The sequence below is a fragment of the Engystomops pustulosus genome, chromosome 1 (genome assembly GCF_040894005.1).
Source record: "Engystomops pustulosus chromosome 1, aEngPut4.maternal, whole genome shotgun sequence".
Taxonomy (NCBI): domain Eukaryota; kingdom Metazoa; phylum Chordata; class Amphibia; order Anura; family Leptodactylidae; genus Engystomops; species Engystomops pustulosus.
In genome coordinates, this window is record NC_092411.1 from 6,504 (window position 1) to 24,976 (window position 18,473).

The following is an 18,473-nucleotide window of genomic DNA, read 5'->3' on the forward strand; positions in this document are numbered from 1 at the left end:
AGTGATCCGAAGTGAGAGGAGGTATAGAAAAGGGACCTAATGACCACAACCAGGAGAACATCCAGGAGAAGGACCTAGTGATCCGAAGTGAGAGGAGGTATAGAAAAGGGACCTAATGACCACAACCAGGAGAACATCCAGGAGAAGGACCTAGTGATCCGAAGTGAGAGAAGGTATAGAAAAGGGACCTAATGAACACAACCAGGAGAACATCCAGGAGAAGGACCTAGTGATCCGAAGTGAGAGAAGGTATAGAAAAGGGACCTAATGACCACAACCAGGAGAACATCCAGGAGAAGGACCTAGTGATCCGAAGTGAGAGAAGGTATAGAAAAGGGACCTAATGACCACGAATACGTCAACGAGAAAGACCTCCTGACCCCAATGTCAAGAAGATGGAGACCTCCACCAAGAGAAAGTCCTGGTCACATGACTTTGATAAAGTCCAGAAGAAAGAACTAATATCCTGAATAAAGTCCTAACAGTCCCAACCAGGAGATCAAGGATAAAGGTCTGATGTTCCTAACTAACATCAAGGAGAAAGGTCCCAAACATGGACAATGTTTAGAAGAAGTGATGAAAGGAAACATTTCAAGGTTTTTTTTTTTTTTTTTTTTAGACACCTCAGAAATCCCCATCTGTGACCTGAGAAGACGGATAAGACGCTGCCTGAGGACACAGGGTGGGACTCCGCAGCTTCTCCAAGAACACACCAGGAGATCCTTCTCCACTATTGAGGCCATGTTCTTCCTGATCCTCCTGGTTCTTCTCGTGGTCTCCATCCCAGTCACACACCAAGGTAAGTGACAAGAGATCCCGAGGCTTCGCTGAGCCCCAGAACACAATTACCAAGAGGGTCAAAATTCTGAAACTATGGGATGAAGAACCTCAAGTTAACGAGAAGTGACTTCAAACAATAGAGGAGTAATCAGACTGGTATACAATATGAGAGATGGAGATTAGAGTGTGAGCTCCGTTGATTAGGGATGATGGGAGTGATACATTGTGCATGATAAGGAGATTAGATAGTGAGCTCCTGGGGTCAGGGATGTTGGGAGTGATACATTGTGCATGATAAGGAGATTTGAGTGTGAGCTCCTTTGATTAGGGATGATGGGAGTGATACATTGTGCATGATAAGGAGATTAGATAGTGAGCTCCTGGGGTCAGGGATGTTGGGAGTGATACATTGTGCATGATAAGGAGATTAGATAGTGAGCTCCTGGGGTCAGGGATGTTGGGAGTGATACATTGTGCATGATAAGGAGATTAGATAGTGAGCTCCTGGGGTCAGGAATGATGGGAGTGATACATTGTGCATGATAAGGAGATTAGATAGTGAGCTCCTGGGGTCAGGGATGATGGGAGTGATACATTGTGCATGATAAGGAGATTAGATAGTGAGCTCCTGGGGTCAGGAATGATGGGAGTGATACATTGTGCATGATAAGGAGATTAGATAGTGAGCTCCTGGGGTCAGGAATGATGGGAGTGATACATTGTGCATGATAAGGAGATTAGATAGTGAGCTCCTGGGGTCAGGGATGATGGGAGTGATACATTGTGCATGATAAGGAGATTAGATAGTGAGCTCCTGGGGTCAGGAATGATGGGAGTGATACATTGTGCATGATAAGGAGATTAGATAGTGAGCTCCTGGGGTCAGGAATGATGGGAGTGATACATTGTGCATGATAAGGAGATTAGATAGTGAGCTCCTGGGGTCAGGGATGATGGGAGTGATACATTGTGCATGATAAGGAGATTAGATAGTGAGCTCCTGGGGTCAGGAATGATGGGAGTGATACATTGTGCATGATAAGGAGATTAGATAGTGAGCTCCTGGGGTCAGGAATGATGGGAGTGATACATTGTGCATGATAAGGAGATTAGATAGTGAGCTCCTGGGGTCAGGGATGATGGGAGTGATACATTGTGCATGATAAGGAGATTAGATAGTGAGCTCCTGGGGTCAGGGATGTTGGGAGTGATACATTGTGCATGATAAGGAGATTTGAGTGTGAGCTCCTTTGATTAGGGATGATGGGAGTGATACATTGTGCATGATAAGGAGATTAGATAGTGAGCTCCTGGGGTCAGGGATGTTGGGAGTGATACATTGTGCATGATAAGGAGATTAGATAGTGAGCTCCTGGGGTCAGGGATGTTGGGAGTGATACATTGTGCATGATAAGGAGATTAGATAGTGAGCTCCTGGGGTCAGGGATGTTGGGAGTGATACATTGTGCATGATAAGGAGATTAGATAGTGAGCTCCTGGGGTCAGGAATGATGGGAGTGATACATTGTGCATGATAAGGAGATTAGATAGTGAGCTCCTGGGGTCAGGGATGATGGGAGTGATACATTGTGCATGATAAGGAGATTAGATAGTGAGCTCCTGGGGTCAGGGATGATGGGAGTGATACATTGTGCATGATAAGGAGATTAGATAGTGAGCTCCTGGGGTCAGGAATGATGGGAGTGATACATTGTGCATGATAAGGAGATTAGATAGTGAGCTCCTGGGGTCAGGGATGATGGGAGTGATACATTGTGCATGATAAGGAGATTAGATAGTGAGCTCCTGGGGTCAGGGATGTTGGGAGTGATACATTGTGCATGATAAGGAGATTAGATAGTGAGCTCCTGGGGTCAGGAATGATGGGAGTGATACATTGTGCATGATAAGGAGATTAGATAGTGAGCTCCTGGGGTCAGGGATGATGGGAGTGATACATTGTGCATGATAAGGAGATTAGATAGTGAGCTCCTGGGGTCAGGGATGATGGGAGTGATACATTGTGCCACATTAAAGTGTCTGCGCCAGTTTTGTGTCGCGGCTGCTCCGTGTCTGATGCACCAATAAATTCTGCACATGAAGGGGCGCCGGTGCAGGGTGGGATCGTGCACCACATTTATTACCGCCACTCAATGTTATTGTGCTGCGCACTGTATGTTACTGGTGACACTTCCGGAGCAGCGCAGGAGGCGCCAGATTCATGAAGATCGGGTAGTCACGGCTCCGCCTCCTTGTATGGCTGATTATAGAAGGGCGTCTTACTTACATTGTCCACTAGTGGGTGACGTCTCCATTACTCTCATGTGGTGTCATCCCCAGGACTGTCGTCTCCTCCTGCGTCCTGCTGCACCAAGGTGGCCAGAAACATCCCCAGGAACATGCTGAGGAAAGTGTCCAGGGTCCAGATCCAGAAGAAAGACGGGATCTGCAACATTGCCGCCATTGTGTGAGTGTCCAGGAATGTCTCCTCCTAAACTGCGATGCTTCCTTGTGTCTGAGGAGCGATCTGAATAAGGACCGTGCACTGTACAGCAGATAATACAGGGTGTGCAGTATATAGAGGCAGTGCACTGTACAGCAGATAATACAGGGTGTGTAGTATATAGAGGCAGTGCACTGTACAGCAGATAATACAGGGCTGTGTAGTATATAGAGGCAGTGCACTGTACAGCAGATAATACAGGGTGTGTAGTATATAGAGGCAGTGCACTGTACAGCAGATAATACAGGGCTGTGTAGTATATAGAGGCAGTGCACTGTACAGCAGATAATACAGGCTGTGTAGTATATAGAGGCAGTGCACTGTACAGCAGATAATACAGGGTGTGTAGTATATAGAGGCAGTGCACTGTACAGCAGATAATACAGGGCTGTGTAGTATATAGAGGCAGTGCACTGTACAGCAGATAATACAGGGCTGTGTAGTATATAGAGGCAGTGCACTGTACAGCAGATAATACAGGGTGTGTAGTATATAGAGGCAGTGTACTGTACAGCAGATAATACAGGGTGTGTAGTATATAGAGGCAGTGCACTGTACAGCAGATAATACAGGGCTGTGTAGTATATAGAGGCAGTGCACTGTACAGCAGATAATACAGGCTGTGTAGTATATAGAGGCAGTGCGCTGTACAGCAGATAATACAGGCTGTGTAGTATATAGAGGCAGTGCGCTGTACAGCAGATAATACAGGCTGTGTAGTATATAGAGGCAGTGCGCTGTACAGCAGATAATACAGGGTGTGTAGTATATAGAGGCAGTGCGCTGTACAGCAGATAATACAGGGTGTGTAGTATATAGAGGCAGTGCGCTGTACAGCAGATAATACAGGGTGTGTAGTATATAGAGGCAGTGCGCTGTACAGCAGATAATACAGGGTGTGTAGTATATAGAGGCAGTGCGCTGTACAGCAGATAATACAGGGTGTGTAGTATATAGAGGCAGTGCGCTGTACAGCAGATAATACAGGGCTGTGTAGTATATAGAGGCAGTGCGCTGTACAGCAGATAATACAGGGTGTGTAGTATATAGAGGCAGTGCACTGTACAGCAGATAATACAGGGCTGTGTAGTATATAGAGGCAGTGCACTGTACAGCAGATAATACAGGACTGTGTAGTATATAGAGGCAGTGCACTGTACAGCAGATAATACAGGGTGTGTAGTATGTAGTGTATCTAGGGATCTCCTCCTAGTGGTGGTGTATAATGTGTATGTAGTGATCTCCCCCTAGTGGTGGTGTATAATGTGTATGTAGTGATCTCCCCCTAGTGGTGGTGTATAATGTGTATGTAGTGATCTCCCCCTAGTGGTGGTGTATAATGTGTATGTAGTGATCTCCCCCTAGTGGTGGTGTATAATGTGTATGTAGTGATCTCCCCCTAGTGGTGGTGTATAATGTGTATGTAGTGATCTCCCCCTAGTGGTGGTGTATAATGTGTATGTAGTGATCTCCCCCTAGTGGTGGTGTATAATGTGTATGTAGTGATCTCCCCCTAGTGGTGGTGTATAATGTGTATGTAGTGATCTCCCCCTAGTGGTGGTGTATAATGTGTATGTAGTGATCTCCCCCTAGTGGTGGTGTATAATGTGTATGTAGTGATCTCCCCCTAGTGGTGGTGTATAATGTGTATGTAGTGATCTCCCCCTAGTGGTGGTGTATAATGTGTATGTAGTGATCTCCCCCTAGTGGTGGTGTATAATGTGTATGTAGTGATCTCCCCCTAGTGGTGGTGTATAATGTGTATGTAGTGATCTCCCCCTAGTGGTGGTGTATAATGTGTATGTAGTGATCTCCCCCTAGTGGTGGTGTATAATGTGTATGTAGTGATCTCCCCCTAGTGGTGGTGTATAATGTGTATGTAGTGATCTCCCCCTAGTGGTGGTGTATAATGTGTATGTAGTGATCTCCCCCTAGTGGTGGTGTATAATGTGTATGTAGTGATCTCCCCCTAGTGGTGGTGTATAATGTGTATGTAGTGATCTCCCCCTAGTGGTGGTGTATAATGTGTATGTAGTGATCTCCCCCTAGTGGTGGTGTATAATGTGTATGTAGTGAGCTCCCCCTAGTGGTGGTGTATAATGTGTATGTAGTGAGCTCCCCCTAGTGGTGGTGTATAATGTGTATGTAGTGAGCTCCCCCTAGTGGTGGTGTATAATGTGTATGTAGTGAGCTCCCCCTAGTGGTGGTGTATAATGTGTATGTAGTGAGCTCCCCCTAGTGGTGGTGTATAATGTGTATGTAGTGAGCTCCCCCTAGTGGTGGTGTATAATGTGTATGTAGTGAGCTCCCCCTAGTGGTGGTGTATAATGTGTATGTAGTGAGCTCCCCCTAGTGGTGGTGTATAATGTGTATGTAGTGAGCTCCCCCTAGTGGTGGTGTATAATGTGTATGTAGTGAGCTCCCCCTAGTGGTGGTGTATAATGTGTATGTAGTGAGCTCCCCCTAGTGGTGGTGTATAATGTGTATGTAGTGAGCTCCCCCTAGTGGTGGTGTATAATGTGTATGTAGTGAGCTCCCCCTAGTGGTGGTGTATAATGTGTATGTAGTGAGCTCCCCCTAGTGGTGGTGTATAATGTGTATGTAGTGAGCTCCCCCTAGTGGTGGTGTATAATGTGTATGTAGTGAGCTCCCCCTAGTGGTGGTGTATAATGTGTATGTAGTGAGCTCCCCCTAGTGGTGGTGTATAATGTGTATGTAGTGAGCTCCCCCTAGTGGTGGTGTATAATGTGTATGTAGTGAGCTCCCCCTAGTGGTGGTGTATAATGTGTATGTAGTGAGCTCCCCCTAGTGGTGGTGTATAATGTGTATGTAGTGAGCTCCCCCTAGTGGTGGTGTATAATGTGTATGTAGTGAGCTCCCCCTAGTGGTGGTGTATAATGTGTATGTAGTGAGCTCCCCCTAGTGGTGGTGTATAATGTGTATGTAGTGAGCTCCCCCTAGTGGTGGTGTATAATGTGTATGTAGTGAGCTCCCCCTAGTGGTGGTGTATAATGTGTATGTAGTGAGCTCCCCCTAGTGGTGGTGTATAATGTGTATGTAGTGAGCTCCCCCTAGTGGTGGTGTATAATGTGTATGTAGTGAGCTCCCCCTAGTGGTGGTGTATAATGTGTATGTAGTGAGCTCCCCCTAGTGGTGGTGTATAATGTGTATGTAGTGAGCTCCCCCTAGTGGTGGTGTATAATGTGTATGTAGTGAGCTCCCCCTAGTGGTGGTGTATAATGTGTATGTAGTGAGCTCCCCCTAGTGGTGGTGTATAATGTGTATGTAGTGAGCTCCCCCTAGTGGTGGTGTATAATGTGTATGTAGTGAGCTCCCCCTAGTGGTGGTGTATAATGTGTATGTAGTGAGCTCCCCCTAGTGGTGGTGTATAATGTGTATGTAGTGAGCTCCCCCTAGTGGTGGTGTATAATGTGTATGTAGTGAGCTCCCCCTAGTGGTGGTGTATAATGTGTATGTAGTGAGCTCCCCCTAGTGGTGGTGTATAATGTGTATGTAGTGAGCTCCCCCTAGTGGTGGTGTATAATGTGTATGTAGTGAGCTCCCCCTAGTGGTGGTGTATAATGTGTATGTAGTGAGCTCCCCCTAGTGGTGGTGTATAATGTGTATGTAGTGAGCTCCCCCTAGTGGTGGTGTATAATGTGTATGTAGTGAGCTCCCCCTAGTGGTGGTGTATAATGTGTATGTAGTGAGCTCCCCCTAGTGGTGGTGTATAATGTGTATGTAGTGAGCTCCCCCTAGTGGTGGTGTATAATGTGTATGTAGTGAGCTCCCCCTAGTGGTGGTGTATAATGTGTATGTAGTGAGCTCCCCCTAGTGGTGGTGTATAATGTGTATGTAGTGAGCTCCCCCTAGTGGTGGTGTATAATGTGTATGTAGTGAGCTCCCCCTAGTGGTGGTGTATAATGTGTATGTAGTGAGCTCCCCCTAGTGGTGGTGTATAATGTGTATGTAGTGAGCTCCCCCTAGTGGTGGTGTATAATGTGTATGTAGTGAGCTCCCCCTAGTGGTGGTGTATAATGTGTATGTAGTGAGCTCCCCCTAGTGGTGGTGTATAATGTGTATGTAGTGAGCTCCCCCTAGTGGTGGTGTATAATGTGTATGTAGTGAGCTCCCCCTAGTGGTGGTGTATAATGTGTATGTAGTGAGCTCCCCCTAGTGGTGGTGTATAATGTGTATGTAGTGAGCTCCCCCTAGTGGTGGTGTATAATGTGTATGTAGTGAGCTCCCCCTAGTGGTGGTGTATAATGTGTATGTAGTGAGCTCCCCCTAGTGGTGGTGTATAATGTGTATGTAGTGAGCTCCCCCTAGTGGTGGTGTATAATGTGTATGTAGTGAGCTCCCCCTAGTGGTGGTGTATAATGTGTATGTAGTGAGCTCCCCCTAGTGGTGGTGTATAATGTGTATGTAGTGAGCTCCCCCTAGTGGTGGTGTATAATGTGTATGTAGTGAGCTCCCCCTAGTGGTGGTGTATAATGTGTATGTAGTGAGCTCCCCCTAGTGGTGGTGTATAATGTGTATGTAGTGAGCTCCCCCTAGTGGTGGTGTATAATGTGTATGTAGTGAGCTCCCCCTAGTGGTGGTGTATAATGTGTATGTAGTGAGCTCCCCCTAGTGGTGGTGTATAATGTGTATGTAGTGAGCTCCCCCTAGTGGTGGTGTATAATGTGTATGTAGTGAGCTCCCCCTAGTGGTGGTGTATAATGTGTATGTAGTGAGCTCCCCCTAGTGGTGGTGTATAATGTGTATGTAGTGAGCTCCCCCTAGTGGTGGTGTATAATGTGTATGTAGTGAGCTCCCCCTAGTGGTGGTGTATAATGTGTATGTAGTGAGCTCCCCCTAGTGGTGGTGTATAATGTGTATGTAGTGAGCTCCCCCTAGTGGTGGTGTATAATGTGTATGTAGTGAGCTCCCCCTAGTGGTGGTGTATAATGTGTATGTAGTGAGCTCCCCCTAGTGGTGGTGTATAATGTGTATGTAGTGAGCTCCCCCTAGTGGTGGTGTATAATGTGTATGTAGTGAGCTCCCCCTAGTGGTGGTGTATAATGTGTATGTAGTGAGCTCCCCCTAGTGGTGGTGTATAATGTGTATGTAGTGAGCTCCCCCTAGTGGTGGTGTATAATGTGTATGTAGTGAGCTCCCCCTAGTGGTGGTGTATAATGTGTATGTAGTGAGCTCCCCCTAGTGGTGGTGTATAATGTGTATGTAGTGAGCTCCCCCTAGTGGTGGTGTATAATGTGTATGTAGTGAGCTCCCCCTAGTGGTGGTGTATAATGTGTATGTAGTGAGCTCCCCCTAGTGGTGGTGTATAATGTGTATGTAGTGAGCTCCCCCTAGTGGTGGTGTATAATGTGTATGTAGTGAGCTCCCCCTAGTGGTGGTGTATAATGTGTATGTAGTGAGCTCCCCCTAGTGGTGGTGTATAATGTGTATGTAGTGAGCTCCCCCTAGTGGTGGTGTATAATGTGTATGTAGTGAGCTCCCCCTAGTGGTGGTGTATAATGTGTATGTAGTGAGCTCCCCCTAGTGGTGGTGTATAATGTGTATGTAGTGAGCTCCCCCTAGTGGTGGTGTATAATGTGTATGTAGTGAGCTCCCCTAGTGGTGGTGTATAATGTGTATGTAGTGAGCTCCCCCTAGTGGTGGTGTATAATGTGTATGTAGTGAGCTCCCCCTAGTGGTGGTGTATAATGTGTATGTAGTGAGCTCCCCCTAGTGGTGGTGTATAATGTGTATGTAGTGAGCTCCCCCTAGTGGTGGTGTATAATGTGTATGTAGTGAGCTCCCCCTAGTGGTGGTGTATAATGTGTATGTAGTGAGCTCCCCCTAGTGGTGGTGTATAATGTGTATGTAGTGAGCTCCCCCTAGTGGTGGTGTATAATGTGTATGTAGTGAGCTCCCCCTAGTGGTGGTGTATAATGTGTATGTAGTGAGCTCCCCCTAGTGGTGGTGTATAATGTGTATGTAGTGAGCTCCCCCTAGTGGTGGTGTATAATGTGTATGTAGTGAGCTCCCCCTAGTGGTGGTGTATAATGTGTATGTAGTGAGCTCCCCCTAGTGGTGGTGTATAATGTGTATGTAGTGAGCTCCCCCTAGTGGTGGTGTATAATGTGTATGTAGTGAGCTCCCCCTAGTGGTGGTGTATAATGTGTATGTAGTGAGCTCCCCCTAGTGGTGGTGTATAATGTGTATGTAGTGAGCTCCCCCTAGTGGTGGTGTATAATGTGTATGTAGTGAGCTCCCCCTAGTGGTGGTGTATAATGTGTATGTAGTGAGCTCCCCCTAGTGGTGGTGTATAATGTGTATGTAGTGAGCTCCCCCTAGTGGTGGTGTATAATGTGTATGTAGTGAGCTCCCCCTAGTGGTGGTGTATAATGTGTATGTAGTGAGCTCCCCCTAGTGGTGGTGTATAATGTGTATGTAGTGAGCTCCCCCTAGTGGTGGTGTATAATGTGTATGTAGTGAGCTCCCCCTAGTGGTGGTGTATAATGTGTATGTAGTGAGCTCCCCCTAGTGGTGGTGTATAATGTGTATGTAGTGAGCTCCCCCTAGTGGTGGTGTATAATGTGTATGTAGTGAGCTCCCCCTAGTGGTGGTGTATAATGTGTATGTAGTGAGCTCCCCCTAGTGGTGGTGTATAATGTGTATGTAGTGAGCTCCCCCTAGTGGTGGTGTATAATGTGTATGTAGTGAGCTCCCCCTAGTGGTGGTGTATAATGTGTATGTAGTGAGCTCCCCCTAGTGGTGGTGTATAATGTGTATGTAGTGAGCTCCCCCTAGTGGTGGTGTATAATGTGTATGTAGTGAGCTCCCCCTAGTGGTGGTGTATAATGTGTATGTAGTGAGCTCCCCCTAGTGGTGGTGTATAATGTGTATGTAGTGAGCTCCCCCTAGTGGTGGTGTATAATGTGTATGTAGTGAGCTCCCCCTAGTGGTGGTGTATAATGTGTATGTAGTGAGCTCCCCCTAGTGGTGGTGTATAATGTGTATGTAGTGAGCTCCCCCTAGTGGTGGTGTATAATGTGTATGTAGTGAGCTCCCCCTAGTGGTGGTGTATAATGTGTATGTAGTGAGCTCCCCCTAGTGGTGGTGTATAATGTGTATGTAGTGAGCTCCCCCTAGTGGTGGTGTATAATGTGTATGTAGTGAGCTCCCCCTAGTGGTGGTGTATAATGTGTATGTAGTGAGCTCCCCCTAGTGGTGGTGTATAATGTGTATGTAGTGAGCTCCCCCTAGTGGTGGTGTATAATGTGTATGTAGTGAGCTCCCCCTAGTGGTGGTGTATAATGTGTATGTAGTGAGCTCCCCCTAGTGGTGGTGTATAATGTGTATGTAGTGAGCTCCCCCTAGTGGTGGTGTATAATGTGTATGTAGTGAGCTCCCCCTAGTGGTGGTGTATAATGTGTATGTAGTGAGCTCCCCCTAGTGGTGGTGTATAATGTGTATGTAGTGAGCTCCCCCTAGTGGTGGTGTATAATGTGTATGTAGTGAGCTCCCCCTAGTGGTGGCGTATAATGTGTATGTAGTGAGCTCCCCCTAGTGGTGGCGTATAATGTGTATGTAGTGAGCTCCCCCTAGTGGTGGCGTATAATGTGTATGTAGTGAGCTCCCCCTAGTGGTGGCTGAGTATCTTGCAGTGTCCTCTCTCACTCTTGTAGGTTACATGTTAATCTGCAGCTGAAGTGCTTGGACCCCCGGAACCAGTTCCTGCAGCAGTGGGTGAGGAGGCATCACCCCCAGCACCAGTGAGGGAGCAGATCCATGACGTGTCCTCTTCTGCTGGGCTGAGGTCTCGTCGTGTCCTCCTGCCTGTGACACCAGGGGCGGTTGGGTCGGGGTCTGGAGGGGCTCCGTGTCCTGTGGGGTCTTCAGACACCTCATAGTCGGCCACTTCTGGGTCTTGTGTGACCAGAGGTATCAGGCTCCTGCTGCAGCTTATAGCAATCTTCTATCTCACCCTGTGCGATGCTCTGCAGAGTATGACCTCTCTATTATAACTGTAATAAAGCCACATCCAGGCCTACACTTCACTGCAGCGCAGAGTATTTCAGCAGCAGAGCGGTCACCTGATCACTTACCTCTGATCTTCTCCAGCAAGTGACCCCATTGTACTTGCCCCTGCCTGACAAGCAAACTTCCCCTTTAAGGGTCCCCATTCATTAGGATGGAGGTCACCCCCCGGGGTCACACAGCAGTAATCACATGATAATATCAGGCGACACACAGAAACGGAAGTCAGCTGTATGACAGAAATCATCGTCGCTGGGTTTATTCTTACAATAAAAGTGTCTGCGGCTTTTTCTGGATAAACAAGAAGCGAAAATCAATGAACGAAGACACAGACGCGAGGATATAGATCTGATACAAAGGGATGGGGGCGGGGCAGTGACAACAGGGGGCGGGGCTATATGATACAAGACACCAGTGAGAGCAGATGTGTGGTGAACCATGAGCCCCAGCAGCAGGGGGCGCCAAACATGAAATAACAGGATCCAGGAGGACAGATACTGTCCATATATATCAGTATATACAGGGGAGAGGGAGGGGCCTGGTGGCAAGGGGGCGGGGTTAACACTTACAACATAAAATCCTACTGACCTTATAACCAAACAGTCTAAATATTGCTCCAAACACATCCAGAGCTGCAACCTCAGGTACCAGAGATAACCCAATGGTCAGTACTTACAGGAGTCACCTACCTGCTAGTCAGACTGCGGGTCCTGGAGGGATGGAGCGCCCCTTTAATGTGAAAACACAAGATCTGTGCATTATAGAATCTCAACCTGGACACAGGTTCTGTATCAGGACTGCAGCTCTGGATGTGACTGGAGTACAGGAGGGCGGAGCTAACTCTGGATTTTTCTTATACATTATGCAAAAAAAGTTACAAAGTAACAAGTCATGACCCTCTTTATAGTGGGTGGGTCCCGGGTCTAGCCCTGGGTGGAGCTTGGACTGGACCATGATCCTAGGAGATGTATAGGAGACATTCTGGGACCTAATGGACCAACAAAGTGCAGCGGAAATTACTACAATCTCTCCAGGCAGGAGATAAACAAAAGTAGAAACTCCCTTTAAATCTCGGCTTAATGTTGTCAGGACTCCCACCCGATACATGTATGATGTATCCGGACCCCGATGTGTGACATGGGGGGTCTATTACATCTCATATTACTACTGTCGGTGCACGAGCATCCTTCCAGACCCCTCCATATGTAATGCCCCCAGTAACTCAGGGTGGTAGCGCTCGCTTGTTACCCTACAGCTTAACGGACTGCTCTGTACAGGAGAAGATTGTAAAGAGAAGCTCTGCAGAGGCGGAGAAAGACCACCTATAGAGGAGAAGGACCAACTATAGAGAAGATGGACCACCTACACAGCGGGAGATGGACCACCTACAGCGGGAGAAGGACCATCTATAGAGAAGAAGGACCACCTATAGAGAAGAAGGACCACCTATAGAGAAGAAGGACCACCTATAGAGGAGAAGGACCACCTACAGCGGGAGAAGGACCACCTATAGAGGAGAAGGACCACCTACAGCGGGAGAAGGACCACCTATAGAGAAGATGGACCACCTACACAGCGGGAGATGGACCACCTATAGAGGAGAAGGACCACCTACACAGCGGGAGATGGACCACCTACAGCGGGAGAAGGACCACCTATAGAGAAGATGAACCACCTACACAGCGGGAGAAAGACCACCTATAGAGAAGATGGACCACCTACAGCGGGAAAAGGACGACCTACAGCGGGATAAGGACCACCTATAGAGAAGATGGACCACCTACACAGCGGGAGATGGACCACCTATAGAGAAGAAGGACCACCTACACAGCGGGAGAAAGACCACCTACACAGCAGGAGAAAGACCACCTATAGAGAAGATGGACCACCTACAGCGGGAGAAGGACCACCTATAGAGGAGAAGGAACACCTACACAGCGGGAGATGGACCACCTACAGCGGGAGAAGGACCACCTATAGAGAAGATGAACCACCTACACAGCGGGAGAAAGACCACCTATAGAGAAGATGGACCACCTACAGCGGGATAAGGACCACCTACAGCGGGATAAGGACCACCTATAGAGAAGATGGACCACCTACACAGCGGGAGATGGACCACCTATAGAGAAGAAGGACCACCTACACAGCGGGAGAAGGACCACCTATAGAGAAGAAGGACCACCTACAGCGGGAGAAGGACCACCTACTGGGGGAATCAACCACCTACAGAAAAGGAGAGAAGAGAAGAACCTCCAACAGAGGGGGAGATGGACCGCCAACACAGGGAACGACCACCTACGGAGGAGGAGATAGACCACCTATAGAGAACAAGGACCACCTACAAGGGGAGTCAACCACCTACAACGGAGGAGAGAAGCAACCCCAACAGAGTTTGGGGAGAGATTAAAGCTGCAGAAGGAGGAGATGGACTGCCAACAGGGGGAATGACCACCTACAGAGGAGGAGAGAAGAGATCTGCAGAGGAAAAGAAGGACCTCCAACACAGGAGGAGATGGACACCTACAGAGGCAGAGATAGACCACCTATAAAGAAGAAGGACCACCTACAGGGGGAAACAAACAATTACAAAGGAGGAGAGAACAGATCTGCAGAGATCAGATGTGCAGAGGAAGAGAAGTATGTCCAACAGAGGAGGAGATGGACCACCAACAGGGGGAATGACCACCTACAGAGGAAAAGAGAAGAGATCTGCAGAAGAAGAGAAGGATCTCCACAGAGGAGGAGATGGACTGCCTACGCAGAAAAGGACCACCTTCAGAGGTCAAGATCACTCATCTAGAGAGGAGAGATCAGATCTGCAGAGCAGGAGAAGCACCTCCAACAAAGGAGAAGATGAACCGCAAAAAGCTGGGAACGGCCACCTACAAAGGATTAGAGATGAGATCTGCAAAGGAAGAGGAGGACATCCAACAGAGGAGGCGAGAGACTGCCTACAGGGGGAACGACCACCTTCGGGGGAGAAGATCAGTCATATACAGAGGAGCAACTAGGTGGAGAGGATGTGCCACCTGATGACTCCAACGGGAGGCTGTTTATAGTCCACAACACGGAGGAAGTGAGGGTGGTCACATGAGACAGCACAGCCACTCCACATAATGGAGGCCCATCCAGTCACACAACATGGACATAGGGAAGGCACATGAGATAGAGAACTGTACTGCCACATATTATGATGGGGTCTCGTAACACAACATGACACAGAAGGTCAGGAGAAACACATGAGGAACCAATGAAGGTGCATCCAGTCACATAACATGGAGAAAGGGTAGACGGAAGCTCAGCATGATTATGGGGGATCATTCAGTCATGAATACAACAGGATGGGACTCAGGACATTACATAAGGTTGGTAGAAACACCTTATACAATAAAGATCCAGGCAGTCACACAACATGGAGGTGTCAAGTAATATAGAGAGGATTGGTAGAGCCAACTGAGACTATGGAGGTCCATCAGGTTCTATAGCTTCAAGAGCAGTCACACTATGGAGGTCCATCAGGTCCTATAGCTTCGAGAGCAGTCACACTATGGAGGTCCATCAGGTCCTATAGCTTGGAGAGCAGTCACACTATGGAGGTCCATCAGGTTCTATAGCTTGGAGAGCAGTCACACTATGGAGGTCCATCAGGTTCTATAGCTTGGAGAGCAGTCACACTATGGAGGTCCATCAGGTTCTATAGCTTGGAGAGCAGTCACACTATGGAGGTCCATCAGGTCCTATAGCTTGGAGAGCAGTCACACTATGGAGGTCCATCAGGTTCTATAGCTTCGAGAGCAGTCACACTATGGAGGTCCATCAGGTTCTATAGCTTCGAGAGCAGTCACACTATGGAGGTCCATCAGGTTCTATAGCTTCGAGAGCTATCGGTTTGTCTGGTTACACAACATGGAGAGAGAAGGTTGGCCGAGCCACACATGGTGATGGGAGTCAATGCAGTCATCAACATGGAGTCAGAGACGTCAGATGATCACAGTAGACCAAGACCAATGCCAAATGGAGATACACCAGATAGAGGGGCTAGCGGATCTACACCCAGTGTAATGTCTATGGCCCGCCACAAACATAACAAGGTCTACATGGACATGACCAGGAATATCTCATGTCTACAGCTGGGTGCAGGGGTCATACGAGGGGTCCGGGGGACAATACAATCATACATCATGGACATGACCATGAATACCTCATGTCTACAGCTGGCTGCAGGGGTCATATGAGGGGTCCGGGGGACAATACAATCATACACCATGGACATGACCAGGAATACCTCATGTCTACAGCTGGGTGCAGGGGTCATACGAGGGGTCCAGGGGACAATACAATCATACACCATGGACATGACCAGGAATACCTCATGTCTACAGCTGGGTGCAGGGGTCATACGAGGGGTCCAGGGGACAATACAATCATACACCATGGACATGACACACAATCACAATACAACACGAGGCAGTCTGGAAATGAATGCAGTCAGATCATGGAAGTTTCCGGTGGTCCATACCCACCACCTATTAACCAGTGATAGATCTTCTTATAACCCCAAAGGGTAACTTTATGGCAGTGTAATGCTGTCCCTGAAGCATGGCGTCCAGCTCCAACACCGTTCAGGGATCCATGTGGTAGCATGCATGTGCTGATAATAAAGACAGGGGGCGCCAAGGAGGACCCCGGACCTTGAATAGCTTCATGTACTGCTTGGAAACGGAGATAGACAGCTACATCGAAGAATTGTGCTTAACTGCTGAACGCCACAACATATGGCGCGATCATAGAGTGTGTGATTGGCTGGTGAGGGGGTGAACCGCAGGCGTGGGGTGCAACGTCCCGCAAAGAAAAGTCCTTGTGATAGCAGCAAAAAATAGATCACTGAACTCCAGCCAGAAGAGGGCGTCTCACTCAGGATAAAGGTAAATCGTAGAGTTTACCATGAACGAGCTGCCATGTGAAGAAGAGCGAGGGCTGGATGTGGAGGCCGATCCTCTGCTTTACAATCCGGACAGAAGATACAAGTCTGCCCCCGCAGGACATGCCGCAAACTGCAGCTCTTAATATAACTTTATACAACCCTTGTCCTGGGATGTGTCCTTCAGCAGAGCCGAGTGTCCTCCAGGCGCTAGTCACACGTCTGCACTGGAGACGTTCCAACATTTCCAAGGTGACTACAAAATCTGGTTCTCTGCAGATAAGGAAACACAAAGTTATACAAAGTCACCCGTACAAAGATCTCACACCGATACTGGAAGGAACTGAGCCCAGAGATGTGACAGGATATCAGACCAGACATTAGGACTGGCCCGGAGGGGCGTATCACAGTCTATGGTTCACCAGAAGGACCATCCGTATACCTGTCTGTATACCATTTATCTATATGGGTGAGGACCTGGACGTCATCTGGACGGGGGTTTTAGACCACCAAAGCCATAATGGCCAGAAGCGTGGACAGGAAGTGTTATCATAGGACTTGGACTGTAGGGCTCATACTCGAATCATAATGTATATATATCATACAAATACGTATATATATAGAAATTTCAGACTATAACATCTTAGACCCGGATACCTACACCCCATAGACGGCCCCATGCGGTGAGGACAACACTTACTGGGCAGAGCCTTCATATTTATGGCTGTCAGGAAGTTTGTCTTTATCCCACCGTCCTTCACCGTCCTCCCGACTCTCACCCTACATGAGATAAAGACATTGTCCACATGAGAGGAAAGAAAGTGTCTACACAAATGTGTAATATCTGTAACCGCAGAGACCACCCATCATAGCACCGGTGCAGCATCTGCCCAGAGGGGGTCCGTCCAGCCAATCATTGACTCGTAACTCCGCCTGAGACGGTAAAGCAGGGAGCCATGGTCGTCCTGCCCCACCATTGTGCTCCTGCCGCTGCTCTGTGCGACTCTGGCGCTGCAGGCACAAGGTGATGACATCATAGCACCCGATGACTTCAGAGTAGCACATTCCTGCTGCATAAGGTGGGGGGTACCGAAGAGGGGCATTAAGTGAGCAAAAATAGGCCCAAGGGAGAGGGAAGGTAAAAAAAGGAGGGGGACATAATATTAGTAAAATAAAAGGTTGGGGGCTATAGAAAGGGGGGCATAAGTTGGGCACCACAAAATGGGAGGCATCATAATTGGGGGGGGGGGGTGTAAAGGGGCATTATAAGTAGGGTGTCTAATGAAAGAAGGGCAGTATAGTATGATGGGGCAGTAAAAGGGGTATGGACGCACTAGGACAAAAAATACATTTTAATTGGGGCCATTACATTCTCACAATACAATGTGCGGTTATGGGGGAGGAAGGGGACAGTCACAAGTCTTCCAACTCACCAGATGAGGGCGCCAATAGCCAAAAAGACCACAAGCACCACAAAGGCAAAGACCCCCAGTGCGATGGTGATGGCCACTTTCTCCATGGGGTCTGCGGGGGAGGATAGCAGTCAGTGGTCAGAATAATCTCAGCATTACCATTACTGGTAGATTTCTATTGGTTCTGCTAGTCACATGATACATTAACCAATAACTACCTATAGGCTCTTTGACTTGTGGCTCCGGCTCTTCTGTAGTGGTTTTGTTACTGACCTCGAAGACGGACTCTGTGGATAGAACAGAGAAGAGAAGGAGTGGGTCACAAAGGGAATTTAGAAGCAGAGAAGGGAACCTGTATGGCAGATGTCTGGCCAATGTCAGTAAGAAGGAGTCCTTGGATAAGAGAGATCTACAGGGAGTAGGTTCTGACCCCTGAGAACTTACTGTAGAGTCCATGTTCTTGAGAAATGTTCCTCGGGGGAGGTCCTCCCCGTCTTAGGACTGCCCTCCTTTGTAAATTAATGCAATGTAATGTTGATATGGGCCATTGAGGCCTCCTGCAAGGAGCTCGAATACAAGGTAGATTGTCCCTCCTGGTCCTCATCTCATGTCCTCACCCGGTATCTCCATGCTGGTCCATGGTGTGGCCCTCACTTCCACACTCCACTCACTCCAGTTTCCAGCATCAAGGAAGTCTCTGGCGCTGACCTGGACAATGTGCTCCATGCCCATGAGGGCATCGGTGATGATGTCCGTCAGGTTGGCCGTCTCCACCTGTTGCAGAGAATATGCGGCAATGAGTAAATGATAAGCTTAAGAGACTGTG

The 18,473-nt window shown here is 48.1% G+C and overlaps 2 protein-coding genes across 10 annotated transcripts in view; one reads left to right on the forward strand and one right to left on the reverse strand.

Moving 5' to 3' along the window:
• Window positions 1–623: 623 nt before the first annotated feature.
• On the forward strand, window positions 624–11,112 carry LOC140134406 (C-C motif chemokine 28-like). The gene is made up of 3 exons (XM_072154927.1): window positions 624–799; window positions 3,121–3,247; window positions 10,960–11,112. The coding sequence occupies exons 1-3, from the start codon at window positions 742–744 to the stop codon at window positions 11,048–11,050; spliced, it is 276 nt and encodes a 91-aa protein (XP_072011028.1). The 5' UTR covers window positions 624–741; the 3' UTR covers window positions 11,051–11,112.
• A 433-nt stretch (window positions 11,113–11,545) lies between these two features.
• LOC140114164 (interleukin-11 receptor subunit alpha-like) overlaps window positions 11,546–18,473 on the reverse strand; it is a 100,755-nt gene continuing 93,827 nt past the window's right edge. For 4 of the 9 annotated variants that reach the window (XM_072132687.1, XM_072132689.1, XM_072132686.1 and 1 more), the window contains exons 8-12: window positions 18,265–18,421; window positions 17,866–17,934; window positions 17,669–17,759; window positions 16,936–17,015; window positions 11,546–16,508 (exon numbers count right to left, since the gene is read on the reverse strand). In XM_072132687.1, the coding sequence (XP_071988788.1) occupies window positions 16,492–16,508; window positions 16,936–17,015; window positions 17,669–17,759; window positions 17,866–17,934; window positions 18,265–18,421 (414 nt within the window). In that variant the 3' untranslated portion in view covers window positions 11,546–16,491. The remainder of the gene's footprint in view (window positions 16,509–16,935; window positions 17,016–17,668; window positions 17,760–17,865; window positions 17,935–18,264; window positions 18,422–18,473) is intronic. The other 5 variants (XR_011852734.1, XR_011852733.1, XR_011852732.1 and 2 more) reach the window with 5 other exon arrangements.

Excerpts from the sequence above, each read along its gene's own strand:
- LOC140134406 (XM_072154927.1), top strand. The coding sequence starts at position 742 with ATGTTCTTCCTGATCCTCCTGGTTCTTCTCGTGGTCTCCATCCCAGTC. Across the intron at positions 800-3,120 it reads CATCCCAGTCACACACCAAG|GACTGTCGTCTCCTCCTGCG; the intron begins GTAAGTGACAAG and ends TGTCATCCCCAG. Across the intron at positions 3,248-10,959 it reads TGCAACATTGCCGCCATTGT|GTTACATGTTAATCTGCAGC; the intron begins GTGAGTGTCCAG and ends TCACTCTTGTAG.